The sequence below is a fragment of the Octodon degus genome, unplaced genomic scaffold, assembly GCF_000260255.1.
Source record: "Octodon degus isolate 3935 unplaced genomic scaffold, OctDeg1.0 scaffold00060, whole genome shotgun sequence".
Classification (NCBI taxonomy): domain Eukaryota; kingdom Metazoa; phylum Chordata; class Mammalia; order Rodentia; family Octodontidae; genus Octodon; species Octodon degus.
Window position 1 is genome coordinate 12,375,302 of NW_004524636.1, and position 12,768 is coordinate 12,388,069.

The window sequence follows — 12,768 nt, forward strand, 5'->3', positions numbered from 1 at the left end:
AAGAAGAAGAAGAAGAAGAAGAAGAAGAAGAAGAAGAAGAAGAAGAAGAAGAAGAAGAAGAAGAAGAAGAAGAAGAAGAAGAAGAAAATCACTCAGTAAAGCAAATAAAGCCACTATGACAAGTGAGGCTTGAATTTCAGAATCCTTGGCTGAGTTTTTAGTCTTCAGCTGATGATCTGATAGCAAAGATAAAAATCCCTAAAACAAACTCATTATTAGGCTTACTCCATTGATTCATTACTACAGTAGCTATCTACAACCAAATATTTCTTTTTTCTGGATCAAAGAGGATCAGAATTTATTTCAACCAATGTACTTATTTCTTTTCTTTCATTGACAAGGATTTAAGATGACTGTCCTACTAATTTCTATCAGTTTTTTGAAAGCAGCAGTTAATGCTTAAAACTTTTACTTTGACCAATTTTATATGCTTATATCTTTAATCTGAGCGACTATCTTTAAGAGAGCAATGAGCAATATAGCAACCACCATTGACTACCTATCATCTTAGTTTTTAAATTGTGTATCATTTCTAATGCCTTATCTATGACTTTTCTATTCTCTTTAAACACACACACACACACACACACACACACACACACGCTCCTATAAGATATTTCATCCCTTGCACAAACTATGCACATGGCCACGGGCCTCTTGATGTAATCAGAGGAGACAGCCTGTGCTACAAACATCACAGTGATTCTACTCCTGATGTTACTTCCTCCTTTCTTTCCAGAATACTTTTGGAATGGTGGATCTGGCTGAATACGGGCCAACAGGGCTGGGGAGATAGAATAAGCACTTGCCTGGCAAGCACAAGGGCCTGAGTTCAATCCCTGGTTCTGAAGAAAAAAAAAATGCAGGCCAAGAAATGTCTGTGCCCGAGATACTGACCTATACCCCTGTTGGAACAAACATGTACATATCCCCTCTCTTATGCCCTCTCATGGGAAACTGCTCCCCGTGACATGATCCGTACTACCAGAGTGGTACGGGGTTGGCGTCACTGTTTAGGGAGCCAGATTTGTGCTCCGCAGCCCCCTGCAGATTCTTCAACCTCTCTGTGTCTGTTTCCTCATCTATACTATTGGAATAACAGTGGTACTGATGAATATGTTGTGGACACCAATACAGCGTAAAACCTATACTTATGGGTGGTTGTCTCTGAGGGGTGGAGGAGAGCATCCAGACAAGATGTGCACAGGGCCTTGTGTGCGGTACGTGTCCCATAACTTTAGATGCTGACTGGTGATAATGGAGATGGAAATGACATAGACAGCTGAGAATCAGAGGACCTCATTTAGAGAGCAGGTCTCTACTGCCTTTGTAGTTAACCTTGGGAACTGAAATTCTTTACGTCAATTTCTGTGCCTGAAAGTTGGGTTTAAGTTGTGTAGAACAGGCAATAATATTTAGAGAATACGCAGCTGCAGACTTCTGAGATGAACCACTAAAATCCAGGGATGCCTCAGGTGCTTTTAGAGCAAGAGTACATTTGAGAGGAGTGGATTAAGCATTTTCTTGGACTCTATTCTTTCTGCAGCACTTGTCAAAGAAGGGGTAGGGAGACCATGAATCTGTGCAGTAGACAGGCCCCTGGATGGCCTTATGTTCCTAAGGAAAGATTTTTTTCCAGGAAATATTGACCCACACCCACCAGGCTCTCTTTCTCTCGCCTCTGTTCAGAAGGCTTAGCAGGCCAGCAAGCAGGAAGACCCTCCTGCATTTTTCATGGCACTTGTGACTTCCATAGTCTTGGGAATATTGGTCTGTTATTAGTTAGACTGAGAGTTGTCTTAGCCTTACTATAGGAAGTGTTTGCATCAGCCAGATGTGGTGGCAGACACCTGTACTTCCAATGCTCAGGGGCTGAGGCAGGAAGATCACCTTGAGTTTGAGTTCAGCCTGGGTGCCATAGTGAGTTCAAAAGCCAGCCTAACCTATATAGTGAGACTTTATCTCAAACAAACAAATAAACAAAGAAAAAAGAAAAAAAGGGAAAGAATATTTTTCTGAACAAAGAATAGTTTGCTTCTAATATAAATTGTTTTGGTTGTTGTTAGTTTGTTTATTTTTTGTGGTACGTGGGATTGAAGTCAAGATCTATGCCCTGAGCTACATCCTCAGCCATTTCTATTTATTTATTTATTTGTTTGTTTGTTTGTTTGTTTGTTTTTCTGAGGCAGAGTCTTACTACATTACTAAGTTTAGACTGTGCTCAAACTTGTATTTCTCCTGCCTCAGCTGCCTAGAGAGCTTAATTTCAGCTTTACTTATCAAAAGAAGAACAGCTGGTCATTGTGCATAGATTTTATCCTCCTTTGCTACTGCAGGATGGACACCTAGTTGCGATTCTTGTCCTTGAACATGGGGAGGCTCTGCAAGAAGTTAGACCTGGACTTTCGGAAAGAGTTGCCCTTCTATGACCATCTTGATTGGTGGTGTGGAAAAGCCTAGAAGAAACCAATAGATTGAGATCCTTGGCTTGTGTTCATTACAGATGAGAAAAGATGGTAAGATCTAGTCAGTCAGCTCAAAAACCTGCTGTGTTCTGTCCACACCTCCAGCTCTTTCACATGGGTGATTATTCAAGATATCTTTACAGAGCAATTTCTTGATGCAAAAAGTAAAAAAAAATCACATAAATAGAATAAAAGCAACAGGAAATATAAAACTAATCCCTACTATTTGAGCAGTCATTGATCATGCTCATTAAGTCTTTTTATTTGGATGCCTATGAAATTTCAGGTTGAAGGTTAGATTTCTCTTTTGATATCAGTATGAAGTTTCTACATTGTTAACTTTAGAAAAGGGAGAGTCCTAAGATTTTTTTTTTGTTTTGTTTTATAATTCATTTGGGGCAGTGGCTAAGAATTAAAGGGGAAAAAGAAACCTCTAAGCTGTTGAGATTTAGTCATTGATATAGTTTTTGGAGTAAATTCGTATTTTGCTCCTTGTTGCCCAGCCAGGCAAAAAAAAAATCTATTTTGTTTGGATCTGAGCAGCAATTTGGGGGGAAAAATCGTATTGATGGTAATAGCTTGAAACATGGAATTGTTTTTATTCCCAGGTTGGAGAAATTGCAGGGCAAGTTTTGTTTAAGCAATTCCTTTGACGCCAGTCTGAATACAAATGGAATACCAAGACTCTTGGGCATATGCCCCCTTATCTCTTACCCAGAGACTGATTTCATTACCATAATTGCAGAGCTGCCTGTCTCCTGGCAGCTTCTCCCTACCAAGACCCTTAATAACCTTGTAGGGGATTGTTGTAGCACTGGCTGTCTTCAGGCTGAGAGGAGAGGGTCAGGCTGCAAAGGAGAAAGCCTGTGTCTCCAAAGAGAGGTTGCCTGTCCTTTTGCACTTGTCCTTCAAAGGCCCTATGTGGATTCCTATAACCACTGTTCTCCAGCAACAGCAGAGATATCGGATAGATGATGTCTTTCTCATCTGCCTTTCTCTTTTTTCTTTTCTGGCAATTACTTAAAAGCTCCATAATTATTTATAAATATGCAAGGGAGCCCACAAGGCTAGAGAAATCATGGTGGCCTGGTTCAAGCTAGTGGCGGCCTTCTCAGTCTCCCAGCACAGAGAGAGAGAGAGAAAAAAAAGCTGCATTTAGCCTTCTATTTCTGAGTGTACTCTGGCATCAGAGGCTACTATCTTGACCAGGTGTCTGGACCCTGGGAAACCATAGCCTAGGACCACCACTAGCTGGTAAACTTGCGGTAAATATCGCAGTGAGCAGGACTCAGGCATCCCCATCCCACAAAACGAAGTGGCTGTTTGTTTTCAGGTTGGGCACACACACGTGAGATTTGGCAGAGCATTGCAGAAACTCTTCAGATATCGGGTCAGGGCAAAACTGGGAATGCATCTGCCTAGTACATCTTGCGCTGATTACTTGGAGCGCGTGTTTCTGACTCATTTGCACATAACTTATCCAGGGGTGTTGCAAGAGCTATGTGATGGCCAAAGGAACCCAATGAGTCTTTTATTACATTTTTAGAACAAGCTTCTCTATGTTGATTGTCTTTTGGAGCCAAGATACTACATTCTTCCAGCCCCATGACAGACTTCAAAAGTAGGCTTCATAAATCCAAAGAACAAGTTCTAACCTTAGCTCTGGGATGATCTGCTCTGACCCCGAGGCTGGGTCTGGACTATGGGAGGAGTGCACATCCTAGCTGGGAAAGCATGGTCCTGAAGGCCTTGTGTTCACATCTCTGCATGCCCTGTAGCATCCAGCCCACCGCCAGCACTCATGACCCCTTTGCTCCCCTTATGTCTTCAAGAGACTATGCTTATTTTTTAGGAGTTTGTTTTATTTTGTTTTGTTTGAGACAGGGTCTCACTATGTAGTCCAGGCTGGCCCTGAACTTACTTATATAGCCCAAGCTGACCTTAAACGCACAGTGATCAAACTGCCTCAGCCTCCAAGGTGCTGGGATTACAGAAGAAATTCTGCTTCTATCACTTTGTTGTTGGTTTTCTTGTTTGTTTGGTGTTTTGTTTGTATTTTGAGAGGCAGTGTAGCAAAGCTGATAAGAGCATCAGCTCTGGAGCCATAGCTTAAGGCACTGACCACTGGATTGTTCATCATCCTGTGGGTCAGAAATTTGAGTGAAATTCATCAGGGGGAGCTTGGCTTAGTTACCTGTTGTTTGAAGTGACCAAACTAGAGACAAATGACCCAAAACAGCCCCAGTCATAGGGCTTTGGGGTGCCTGCAGGTGGAAATGCTTCATCCATTTGGCCTCACATCCTAAGAACTTTCTTCAGCTGTGAATTCATCAGTACATTTATTCATTCCCTTCAGCCATCAGTGAGGCTGGCACCCTCATGATCCAGTTCCTTCTCTGAACCCCACCTGTTGAGCATTGCTGCCCAGAGGGTCAAGCCTTCAGTCTGTGAGACTTTTGGGAACATTTCATGCTTAAATCAGAAAGAAAATAGATTAAACAGCCTCATCTACACAGAACATTCAAAAAAGTGCCTGAAACAGAGTTAACATAATGTGCAATAAGTGTTATGTTTTATTGTGATTATCCTTGTGACACGTTAGGAATAGATATAGTACATGTTTTCCACTGTAATGGAAGACTTTTCAGCCCCATACTCACTAATAAGTCAGAAACCTTGTGTCTCAGTTACTTTTCTCATTGCTGAGACAAAACATCCAATGCCCAAGTTAAAGGGAAGTCAGGTTTATTAAGCTCACAATTTGTAGAGGTGTCAGTCCATAATCCGCTGGCTCCAAGGCAGGGTGGCTTGGCAGAGGGGCCTCACAGAGTAGAACAGTTCATGGTTCATGGCAGGAAGAGATTAGCAAAAGCATTGGGGGGTATTTCTGTCTCTTGTATGGTATCCACTCTACCAGGATTAGGGCACTGCCAATCTAATCAGTGAGCAGATCCAGCAAGCACCCACCCTTAATCCCAGCCCCCTTAATCCTAGAATTGCACTAAAAAACAGTCATATACTCTAGATTAGCCACCTCCAAAAAAGTTGCTATGACATTATGAGGCTTTGGAGAGACAACTAGATACAAGTCATACACCATGGTAATGCCTTGTTTTCTCCCAGCCTGAGGTTACATTCCATCCTGTTGTGGAATTCATGCAGGCCATCCCTGAATGTTTCCCCCTCCCTATCACCACGCAATCTTAGCTTTCTTTCCTGAGTGGTATAGCCACCACTTCCTTCAGCTCTCTCAGACTTTCTTCCAAGGGTCCCACAGCCTGGAGGTGGTGGACTCCACATTGACCCTGGCCTGTTCTGAATTCTTCAGGTCACCATAGAGGTGGTCGACGGTCCAGACTCTGAAGCAGATAAAGATCAGCATCCGGAGAATAAGCCCAGCTGGTCAGTCCCATCCCCCGACTGGCAGGCCTGGTGGCAGAGGTCCTTGTCCTTGACGAGGGCCAACAGCGGGGACCAGGACTACAAGTATGACAGTACCTCAGATGACAGCAACTTCCTCAACCCCCCCAGGGGGTGGGACCGTCCGGCCCCAGGCCACCGGACTTTTGAAACCAAAGAGCAGCCAGAATATGGTGAGTTTACCACTCAGTAATATAAAATTGGTGGGGAGAATAAATAAGGCCTAGCAGATGCAGAGCCAAGCCAAACCCAGTTTACAGTGTGTGGCTTTTGGTCTTCTGTGAGGCAGATCTCATAAAGGCTGTATTCCACAGACGCCCCAGTGAGGCACCGGCAGCCACAGTTTTCTGGAAAGACTATAATTTTAAAATCACAGGAATTATCCTTGGAGAGAATTTTCTTTAGGGTCTTTGGGGTTCTTTCTATCTTTCCTTCCCCAAATATTGAGTTATTTCTAAAAATGGAGCAATCAAATTAACTTCATTGTATTTTTTCACTGTAAAAAATTCATATGGAGAGCAGTGTAATAAAAAAGATGTGTATGGTCGCTGCTTCCTTTGACCAGGCAACTGGGTTACATTTCATACCAGCAGTGTAGTGGCCCTTGAGAATTGGTATTAACACTTGTGACATGGTCAAAGGAAGCCTCTCCCAGTAAATGTTAAGCCCCTCAGTTGATACATCTAGTTTCTCCAGTTTTTACAATAGGATAGCTATGGTAACAGAAAACTTCCAAGCTCAGGGACTTAAGATAATAAAAGTTCATTTCTGACTTTAGTTGCAATGGGAGACAAAGTGGGAACCCATGATTTGCCATCTAGCTTTCTCCTTCCATCTGGGAGCTCCATCAACTGTTAGGGCTGAGACTTATCCCCTAGGCACTTCGCATTGGGCTGGTAACCAGTGAATGTGGAAAGCCGGAGAGAAAGAACACACGTTCTTTACCCCTTTATCTTGGAGGTGACCCACATCACATCCACTCAAATTCTGTTGCTGAGACCAGATCATATGGCCCCATAGAAGTCCAAGGGTACAGGGGAAAAAATGTACACGACCAAGTGAAAGAGAAAACTCTTGGAAGCATCTGGCCAGCCACAGTGGGGAATCAGTGTGTTGTAGGAACATTTGCTGTCTTACAAATGCACCTACCATCAAGGTTTCAGATAACTTTACCATCAGCAGACTTGGGTGTGAAGAGTATACTTCTACCATTTGTGCTCTCACCTTTACCTCTTTTTTTGCAGAAAGACAAGTTCTATTTTGGAGCGTTATCTGTGTCCATTAAGAGATGATTCTAGGCAATGTCCAAAACAGCAAAAATAGTTCTTTATCTAGTCACATCATTTGATTGATCAACCAGCATTCATTAAGAGCATGTCTTGGGTCTGACATCATGCTAGGTGCAAGAAATCCCAAAATATGAGAAATGTGGTCCTTTCCTAAAGAAGGGCTCACCCATGTCATGCCAAACAGAAAAGTTAACTAATAGGGCAATGTAGTGCCATGTTAAAGATATACACCAAGTAGTATGGGTAGCAGAAAGAGGACTCCATACACCTGCCAGTCAGGTGGCTCATAAAATCCCCACAAGAAGTCTAAATAATCTATTTCCGAGAGTAAGAACCCGGGGTCATAGCTAGCCTGTGTAAGTACTTATATAACAACAGTTCCTCTTTGGGGCATTTCACATAGGTTGGCCCATTTGGCTAGCTCTCTGAGGCAGATACTTCACTTGTAGATGGGAAAAACAAAGGCTGCAGAGGTTCATCAATGTGACTTGCAGGGTACAGATTTGCAACTTATCTTGGAAAGTGCATCCAGGATCTTAGGCACTATCCCATCATACCTCTCTTGGGAGAAAGTAGCACAACAGTAAAGTGGATCTAGATAGGAATGCAACTCTGGGTTCTCTGGGGGTGGTGTGAGCCATCACTGTCTTCTGGACTCTAGAGGGACCCCAACATACAGCCCAAGGGGAAGACCACTGCTGTCCCTTGCTGAGTCAGAAGGGTGTGTCTGAGCCCTGGAACCTGCCTATGCTTCCTTCTTAATTTTTCAGTCAAGGTCACCATGCGATTCTTATGCTTAGTCAAGTTTGAGGACAATGATTAGAAATAACTTCTTCATCTAAAGCTTTTATAGATCTGCTTTGTTGAGTTAATGAGAATTAGCAGCATCCTGTCCTGTTCCACCTTGGATACAGAATTTGCTTCTACTAGGGCAGATCCTGTCTGCATTGGCCACCCTCACCACATCTTCCTGGAGGACCCATGAAATTCCCTGGATCAAAATCTTGCTGCATTCTTGGGCCAATGGGAAGCTCCCAAGTCCTATGATTTTGGAGTATCTTTCGGTAACTTTTCCCACAGTAGACTAGCTATCAAGATGCCTACTTCATACAGAGAACTTTGTCCTTTGTAATACCATAAGTAGGGCTTCTCATACCTTTCTGTGCATCTCAATAACAGGTTTTGTGGGAATGCAACTTCTAATACAACAGGTGTAGGAGAGAGACAGGAGCCAGGGAAAGCTAGCATCACTGGTCCCCTCTGAGTGACACTCAGAGTAGCAAGAATCTAAGCATATCCTTGCCCCTGAATAGCATGGGCATGTTAACTGAATGACTGTTCTTAGATGACTGCTCAAGGGACGTGTGCTTTCCAGAATTCTATATGGCATCTGAGAATTCTATTTATTTCAATCACCAAAAAATCTATGGATTAATTTCTAATTATTCACTCCTGTATTGAGCACTTGGGATGGGGACAGGGAGAGAACATACCCTCCTGGAAGGGCAGGCTCATGGAGTGCAGGTCACTGTGTCTGAAGGCTTGCCACTGAAGCTGGTCTTTGCAGGAGAAGTGGACTTTTGAAGGTAGGATTTTAAGCAGTCTAAATGTTTGTGGGCAAAGAGTATTTCAAAAAATCTAAGGTGCATTGAATAGAATATAATGGCAACTGCAGGACAGAAGTGCTATAAAATATTCACTAGAAGCTAGACCTTACTGGCGATGAAGGAAACACAGCTTGTGGGGATGCCATAAGTCAGTTTGACTGGTCAGCGTCTGTAAATACTTCCTGCAGATGTTTCAGGTGCCTGGGGAAGAGAGAGCCCAAGTAAACATGTGTCTTTGTAATGGTAAGAGACCATTCTCAAAATTACTCATAATGGAATTAGGTGGACACTGCTTATTAGCAGGGTTAGGACTCAGTTCATTCAAATTCTCTAATTGGAAATGGTCTTGTATCAGTAGAAGATTCCAGAGTGATTTCTTTTCATGAGTCTTTCTTTGCAATGCTGAATTATGGCCATATAAGTGAGTGTCTTAAAGAGGAGAGGCCAACTTGAGCCAAAATTCAAAGCTGCTATAGCAGGTAAGCATGTTAGGCAAGAATGTTTATCTCTCTGAGCCTCTATTTCTCTATCCATAGAAGGAGGAGGTGTCTATCTGTTTCTTGGGATTATTGTAGGTGATAATTTTACCTGCTGTCACCTAGGATTATGGAGCAGGCCTGCAGTGGTCAAGCCAATACCCAAGTCAATTCAGTTAGCCTTGACATTATATCTGGTCCACAGAACATTAAGTGCCCTGAAACTGTAAAAAGACTATTTTACAATTTCAAATGCATCCTGGAAACCCAGCTTTCAGCTCATTGCGTCATCACCTTCCCTCCTTGAGTTCTTCTGTGTCACAGGTTGGAACAGTTCAAACACATACAAACTTTACCAGGAATTGTTTTCTCCTGTCATTGTTGTTATCTTTGTTGTTGACACCCATTTTCTTCTCTGAGCAGAGTACTCTCTGATAGGTGAGCAAATAAGAACATATTTGTTTTATTATTGCAGAAAAGTCTTTTGCTCTCAAAGTTTGTCCCTTTCTGCCCTTGGACCATGTGAAACATACAGAAATCCCTGAGATCTTTGTTGCAGTGCTGCTGTGGACCAGTACATGATGGGAGCTTCAGGGTACTGAGCTGACAGGCACACACTTTTTCCTAGTACATTTTATCTCACTGTTAGTCTGAATATAAAAGATTTATCACATGGCTATAATCTTAATGCCTGATTTCAAGTGGTCCATATTTTCTAAAATGAAGTAGCTCTATGAGCAACAAACATGTGGAGAAGCCACTCACCACAATAATAAATCTTTGATCGATCCAGAGACTAGATTCTGAGAGCAGCCTAGACAGCACATCTTACGGAGGCTTTGCAATGTATTTATAACAGGTTTCATTGCTTACTAATACCCTCTCCCCAGTTTAGCAGCTTTAAAGAACAAAAGGTTCTCCCTCATGAGTCTGGGAGTAGTTAGGACTGTTGACTTGAGTCAGCTTAGGTGGGTTGGAAGGTCTCTAATGGTTGCTTATAGTGATGGGGCCCTCCCTAGATAGCTGGGGTGTGAAAGGGCTGGGGCCCCTTTCCAACTGCTCCTTTACTCTCCCAAAGACTCACCTGAGTTCTTCATGTGGTGGTGGAAGTGCTCCCTACACCTAGGAAGGAAAATTCTCAGGCACGCTCCTATAGCAAGCCTCTGCTTATGTCATTTGCTATTATCTCATTGGCCAAAGCAGGTCATGTGGCCCAGTCTGAAATCAGCATGTGAGACAGGCCTCAGAAAGAGGGAGTATAGGAATTGTCTCTCATATATCATCTGACATGGTATTCGCATTTCATCATTTAAATCCAAGAAATCTCATACAGGGATTGCAGTACAAACTCACAGTGAGTTTAATGCTCAGAGTTTACAGTTCCATAATACAAAGGAAAAACGGGAGGAGCTTTCAGGATAGGGGAGACCTTTTTGCTTTTGTGAAGTTGAGCAAGCCATTACTCGGCATCCCTGGGCTGTCTCATGCTGGAGCCCATTTCGCAGATGCTATGCATTCTGCCTGTATGACTTAACAATTCTTTTTCTACGTGCTCATTTCCTCCCTTTCAAGTATAAAAGCCTTATCGTCTTAGTTGCCTCTTGTTCCTTTCAACAAAATCAGCCCTTGGGCTGGGGAGATAGCTCAGTAGAATAAGTTCTTGCCTGCCAAGAACAAGGTTCTGAGTTCAAAAAAAAAAGCAAACATGACATGGTATTTTCAAATGCAAAGCTAATTTTTCTCTTTGAGTATTAAGATGCATAGAAAAAAAAAAAAAATGCTGTGTGACTATAAAAATCAGCGTCATATACAGGGGCCGGCCAAATAGCTCAGCAGACTAAAGCACCTGCTTAGGCAGACACAGGGACCCAGGATTCGATCCTTAGGCCTGGCCTGCCAGCCCTGTCCCCAGGGCATGCTGAGACAGATTGAGACTGGGTGTGGTGGCTCATGCCTGTAATCCCAGCACTTGGGAGGCTGTAAAACAAGAGGCCCACTATGAGTCCAATCTACTTAGTGAGTACACCCTGTACTAAATATAAACAAACAAACAAACAAAAACTCAGCCCTTGCTGGTGTGTTTAGGTGTATGCACGTGTGGACATTCTCACATACAAGCACAGAAATGGTGTGACTCCTCCTAGCTGGCACATCCCCAGCACTCTTGGGGAGATCACCAAGTGACCCCAGACTGACAGGACTTGAGGGCGAGGAGCAGAGCCTGACTCACCTCAGGGGCTTCTCCCTCTGGAAGCACCTGTCTCTCTTGTCCTGCTGGAGGCCCCTTGTAAAAGTTCTTAGACATGCAGAGGCTAACACTGGTGCACAGGCCCAAATTCCACAGCATGGAGCAGTAGTTTCCGACATCTGCTTGCCCTTGTGGTTAGAAAACTGTTTCTTAAAAGAAAATCAAAATTTGTGGATGGGGAGGGGAATCTTGTTTGGCAGGAGATAAAAATGTAAGGAGTCTCTGGGGACAGATGAAGGATGAGCAAAGTCTCTGCTCTGTTAGAGATGAGGACAGTGCCATGAAGCACCTCACATACACGTTTGCATGAACACATACGGGCACATTCTCTCTCTCTCTCTCTCTCTCTCTCTCTCTCTCTCTCTCTCTCTCTCTTTCTGCCTAATGGGCCACTTGCCGGAGGATTATGCAGAGTGAAAGTCCCATAAACAGCTTCCAGGGAGTCTGGCACGGAGCCCACAGTTCAGGTAGAAACATGTGTGGATGACATGCATGCCGGGCCTACTTACTAATGAATGCCGGGCATCCATTGCCTGCAGGGGACGTGCCTGTAGGCCCACATTTGGCACCCAGAGAGGCCCCAGGGCTACTGGAAGAGGCGGGTGACTGAGCAGCGGTGCTGCAGAAGGGGCTGTGCTCTAGAGATCTAGGTCTGGGCTGAGTTTTCCCTTCTGTTCACCAGATGACCTTGGCTAAGTCCCCCAGCTGCTCTTGCATGTATCTTCTGTTAAGAGGGTCAATTTTGGTGAGGCACCAACTTGTCCCACTACCAGTCCCCCTATTCTGGTCAGCTTTTCCTTTATCCACACCATTCATCAACTTCTAATTTAATGCAGAGCTTATTCATTTAGAGCATGTGTTTATTGATGCTAACTCCCTCCTATTAAAATATTAGTTCCACAGGGCAAGGATCTGTACTTAATGATGTATTCCACATCTTTAAAATTGTACTTGACATAGAAGGAGAGCTCAACTCATTGGATGAATGTTGAATAATGCCCCAAGGGACATCTTTAGCTTTATCATTACTGCATCAATTACCTATCTCTGCCTTAGTGATTTCAAAAAACCATCCGGAACTTGGTGATTTAAAACAAAAGCAGTTCGTTATTTTTCATGATTTAGTGGCTTGGAAGGTTACTCAGGCTACTGAGTATTTCCTTTTTTCTTGAGGACATCCTCTGCATTCAGCTGTTCACTCGGAAGGACTGGAAGGATCAAAACCAGTTCTCACGTGTCTGAGGTCTCTGTGGTCCTTTTGTC

At 43.3% G+C, this 12,768-nt stretch overlaps 1 protein-coding gene across 1 annotated transcript in view; it reads left to right on the forward strand.

The window, feature by feature from the left end:
• Ism1 (isthmin 1) overlaps positions 1 to 12,768 on the forward strand; it is a 79,203-nt gene that overhangs the window by 55,554 nt on the left and 10,881 nt on the right. The window contains exon 3 of the mRNA XM_004634307.2: positions 5,794 to 6,058. Within this exon, the coding sequence (XP_004634364.1) occupies positions 5,794 to 6,058 (265 nt within the window). The remainder of the gene's footprint in view (positions 1 to 5,793; positions 6,059 to 12,768) is intronic.